The sequence below is a fragment of the Anguilla anguilla genome, chromosome 1 (genome assembly GCF_013347855.1).
Source record: "Anguilla anguilla isolate fAngAng1 chromosome 1, fAngAng1.pri, whole genome shotgun sequence".
NCBI classification, from domain to species: domain Eukaryota; kingdom Metazoa; phylum Chordata; class Actinopteri; order Anguilliformes; family Anguillidae; genus Anguilla; species Anguilla anguilla.
Genome location: NC_049201.1, coordinates 16535969 through 16540275, shown reverse-complemented (window position 1 = coordinate 16540275; position 4307 = coordinate 16535969). Strand labels below are relative to the sequence as shown.

The window sequence follows — 4307 nt, the reverse complement described above, 5'->3', positions numbered from 1 at the left end:
AGTGTTTCTGTTTTTTTTTTTTTTTCCATAATTGTGATACAGAGGTTTTTCCAGAATGTTCCCATTTAATATTCTACGAATATTTTATTATTTGCGCTTGGCATTTCTACACGGACTGTAGACACTCGAAGACTTTAATAAGCACTAATAATTTTGCTGTGAAGAAATGTTTTTCTTGATGAGTGACAAACAAGAATGTGAGAACAATGTGAGTCAATAAAATGAGACCACAGTAAACCCAGAAGACCAGAAGTATGTTAAGATTTTTTAATGGATTCCCGACAGAAATTGTACAAAGAAAGTGCGGTATCAGTAGGCTAAAGCAAATGACATATATTCACATAAAGATAGCGTATTGTAAGAATGCGTTCGATACATCAGAAAAAGTGCACATAGCAAATTGAGACGTAGCCTATATCAAACCACAGTACAGCAGTTTATAAATACGTGAGGCATAACCTTTACGTTTTTGTCAGATTTATCGTAGCGTTTTATAAGTTCAAATAAGGTATAGAGGATATAGCTTTCTTTACGCACGAAACAAATATTATTTAAACGTTTCCATATATTAAATATGATCAGTTATTTAGAACACTGACAAAATCACATAATAAAATTTGTGATGTAAAAGCGGCTACATGTTTGATTCGTGAAATGTAAAACGTTTAATTGTTTTCCCCTTAACCAAGAGCGAGACGGCGTGCGCCATTGCTTTCAAATTCACAGGTCACTCCACTGATACTGTCAACACTCGGCTGACTGTTAACTTTCAGGTGTGCAGACGTAAAAGGGAAAGTCTCGGATCGAGATATCTTCCCTCTGCCGTGTTCAGAGGGAAAGTCCATTACCAGTCTCATAAATTCGGGAGCCGTAAATCGCCGCAGTAATCTCGTTCCCAGTCCGGTGAATCCTGGGGGACGCAGCTGGATCCTCTCTGGTGCGATTTCCTCTCTGTGGAAGAGAATTTTGTCCTGGCGCCCATACTGAGGTAGGCTAGAGCGCTTCTTAAATTCCCGCCTCAACGAAACGCCGGAACTCTCATTTACTATTGAGTGTGGACTCAGTCCGTCATCAGTTGCCTCCAGCACTTGTTTTTTGCCATTTGAAAAAGATCTCGGTGCAGGGACAGATTTGTCAGCACTAATTTCTTGGCATTGTGTCTTCCTCATCAGAGTTTGCTCATCCTGCAGTGACCCTCTCTTAATTCTTACAGTAGAATGAGTTGCATCAGACAAGTCATCCTGGTATGACTGTTTTCTACATGGCAGATGTTCTAGGTTGAAAGACTTTGCTTTACCCCACACTGGTCCTGTCTCCTGGGCCTCTTGTATAATTCCCCCGGCATTGTTCACATCTTCCTGGTGTGACAGTGGATGCTGGTCCAGTGTTGTAGCCCCCATCTTGTCCCTCAGCTTGCTGTTCTGTATTTGCCTGGCTTCAAAAATGGCATCCTGCTCATCCTTGCTGCAAAGCTTTTGTGAGTGATTGAACAAGGGCTTGGGCTGTCCCTTCCTGTCTGGGGACTGGTTGTGACCTTTCAGGCGCCTCCGCAGACCGCTGCTCTCCCCGACCCTCATCTGCCTCTGAAACACCGCTGGCAAGTGCTCCTCACACTTGCTGTGGAACTGCTGGGTGAACCTCTCCAGGACCTGCTTGGGGAGCCTGTTAGGCCGCCGCCGTTCGCCCCCGAGCTCCGTCCCAAGGTAGGCATCCCCAAGGTTATCTGAACCTGTCCGCTTTCCTGGGATGTTTAGGGCTTGGACACACTGGTTGTGTCCATATAAATCAGCGACCTGAATGGCAGAGTGCCCTGCCCGGTTGGTCTGGTCCAGCCGCAAGCCCAGCCTCTTAAATGCCCGGACAAGGAACTCGAGGACTTGGCTGTGGCCCGCATAAGCGGCATACATTAGGGCACTGTTTCCCCAGGCGTCAGAGACCTCAGGGTCGGCATTGAACTGCACCAGGAGTTTGATGGAGTCCAGGTGCCCCTGCTCACAGGCAAGGCTTAGAGCTGTGCGACCGTGCTCATCCTGGCAGTTGACATCCGCTCCTTTCTCCAGCAGCAGCCGTGTGAACTTCACCCGCGCCCCAGACTCTGGCAGGCACACGGCAAACATCAGAGGGGTGCGGCTGTTCTCAGTCTTGGAGTTGATGATTCGCCCATCCAAGGCATCCAGGACGAATCGCGCCAGGTGAATCTTGCCACTGTGCATGGCATCAAGGAATGTCTTGGTGCCTGAGCCTTGGCACAAGTCCTTTGGTCGGAGCATGAGTGCAGCGTTAGAAAGTGGAACCTCACTGTTTATCTGTGCTGAGCGAGAGACTTAAGCGAGGGATGCAGCGAGGGAGCGTATCAGGCTCTGAATGAGTCTCGGAGAAGAGGTGCCCGGCTTTTTATACCTACATTGGCTTTCCACTCCCTCCTCGGGTTGCCTAGGAAACAGCCATCCGAGGACCTGCTGCAGCATCCATTCAGAATTACCTCTCCACTTCTTTGCCAGTAGGGAATATGTGCTGTTTGTAACTGAATAATTACTCATGGAGAAAAACATAGTATGTGTTTTTCATGTCCGCAGATTTAAAAGAGTAAACACCTCCTGAAAAGAAAGCCACTTAAATTAATCTCTGTTTCTGAGGAAACCTTTCTGGTTCACTCCAGATAAGGTATTTGTATTTAGGGTTGTATTTATTTTTTATTTATTTGGTGAAATAGCTACTTTGATCCTTTCAGCTTTAAAGGTCAAGTGATCTACCGCATATTTACAAAGTAGACACACACCGCACACAAAACCCCCAACACGGCCTCATGGAAATGTATGTGCTTATATTTCTGAACTGAGAGACTGAAAAAAACTATAATTAAGTCATTAGTTGGATGCAGATTTCAAAGGAGCTTCAGAGCACATCCGTAGGTCTTCATTATCCAAACTCTTGAGAGAGCAGAAACCCTCAGGTGCTAAATGACAGTCAGGCAGGTTGTATCTCAGCACTGTTGCATCTTGTTATCTGGCCAGACGTTCTTGTTTTTTCTTTTCCCCGTTCAGGGGCACCTGGTGCTCCAACTGCTCCAACAGATCACTTTGATATCCCTAATTCAGTGACAAGGACTTGTTGAGTGATTACATTTCCTTTGCTTGAGGGAGACTATAAATATATTCTTTTTCAGTGTAAGCATATGCTGAATGCACTTCTGTTGAATTGCACTGGCTGTGGGAATGTAGGGGAGGGATCTAGACTCTATTCAGTTTTTCAGTGTGATTTTTCTCAGACTTCTGTGTTTAACAACCACTAGTGTACATGGTTTTGAGAGCCGATTTTGTCTCACAGCTAACTACTGGTCAGAGATTTCAGTTTCAGTTTCAGGTGATAAGCAATGAAATCTCAGTGTTTCATGTGCAGCAGGCCCTCTGTTTTGTAATGCAATTTGAGAGCTTCCTTTTTTCCCTCATGAATTAATACTTTTGCCCATGTGTACAGAATGTGGAAGTGCAAGCAGTATCTAAAACCCAAAGGACAGCCTTGCCGTGCCCTTGGTACCATAGTCCAATTTCAATTGTTAATTTAGAAACGCAGCATGACAGATCCAGGACCCAAATAAAGTCCCACGGTGCAGGTGAGAAAAACAGCACCTAGGGTCGCATCTTAATTACTGCTCACCATCCGGTTCCAGAAGGCTTGTCTTTAATACAAGTCTATCGGTCTCCTATGAGGAACATTAATTTATTGCCATTTAGATTTACCCCTGCACGACACCAACTGAAACAGTTCATGCAACACAAGGAATTAATCCACATAAGACTGCAACATCCTATGGCCCTTGCTGGCTAATAAGGTTGCGTCAATCTACAGGACCCTTTCATTAACTGCATATGAAGTAAGTACAGGGTTAAGAACTACACTGACATTCCTTCCACATGCAAAGACTTTTAAAAAGTCAATTCAGCTATTATCAGTAGTGTCTTCCTCAATACCATTTCTATTCCTACATTATTTTCCCCTGTATACAATTTATCAGTTCTGAGCATTTTTTGATAATGTCAGACTTTTCTGTCAAGGGGTTTTTTTTTCAAAAGGAAAGGGGCTATTATTACTTAAATGAAATTATCCACTTTATAGATGGTGCTCTTTGGTTTGGGAGATGGTTGATACACAATGTATTGTACAGGAAACGATCCTGACCGACTTTTGCTGTAGTCAATGTGTTATTATTTGCAGTCTCCAAGATCCTGTCTTTCATTTGAATGTGTTTGACTTGTAAAGTTAGATATTGTTAGCTGTGAACAGCCCAGATGGCAAGCGCAATGACG

The 4307-nt window shown here is 44.2% G+C and overlaps 1 protein-coding gene across 1 annotated transcript; it reads right to left on the bottom strand.

Moving 5' to 3' along the window:
• Positions 1-252: 252 nt before the first annotated feature.
• Positions 253-2385, bottom strand: LOC118222968 (ankyrin repeat domain-containing protein 17). Its single transcript, XM_035408966.1, has one exon. The coding sequence runs from the start codon at positions 2268-2270 to the stop codon at positions 681-683; it is 1590 nt and encodes a 529-aa protein (XP_035264857.1). The 5' UTR covers positions 2271-2385; the 3' UTR covers positions 253-680.
• Between the last annotated feature and the right edge of the window lie 1922 nt (positions 2386-4307).

What these genes read in the sequence shown, in the direction of transcription:
- LOC118222968 (XM_035408966.1), bottom strand. Translation starts at nt 2,270, where the DNA reads ATGCTCCGACCAAAGGACTTGTGCCAAGGCTCAGGCACCAAGACATTC.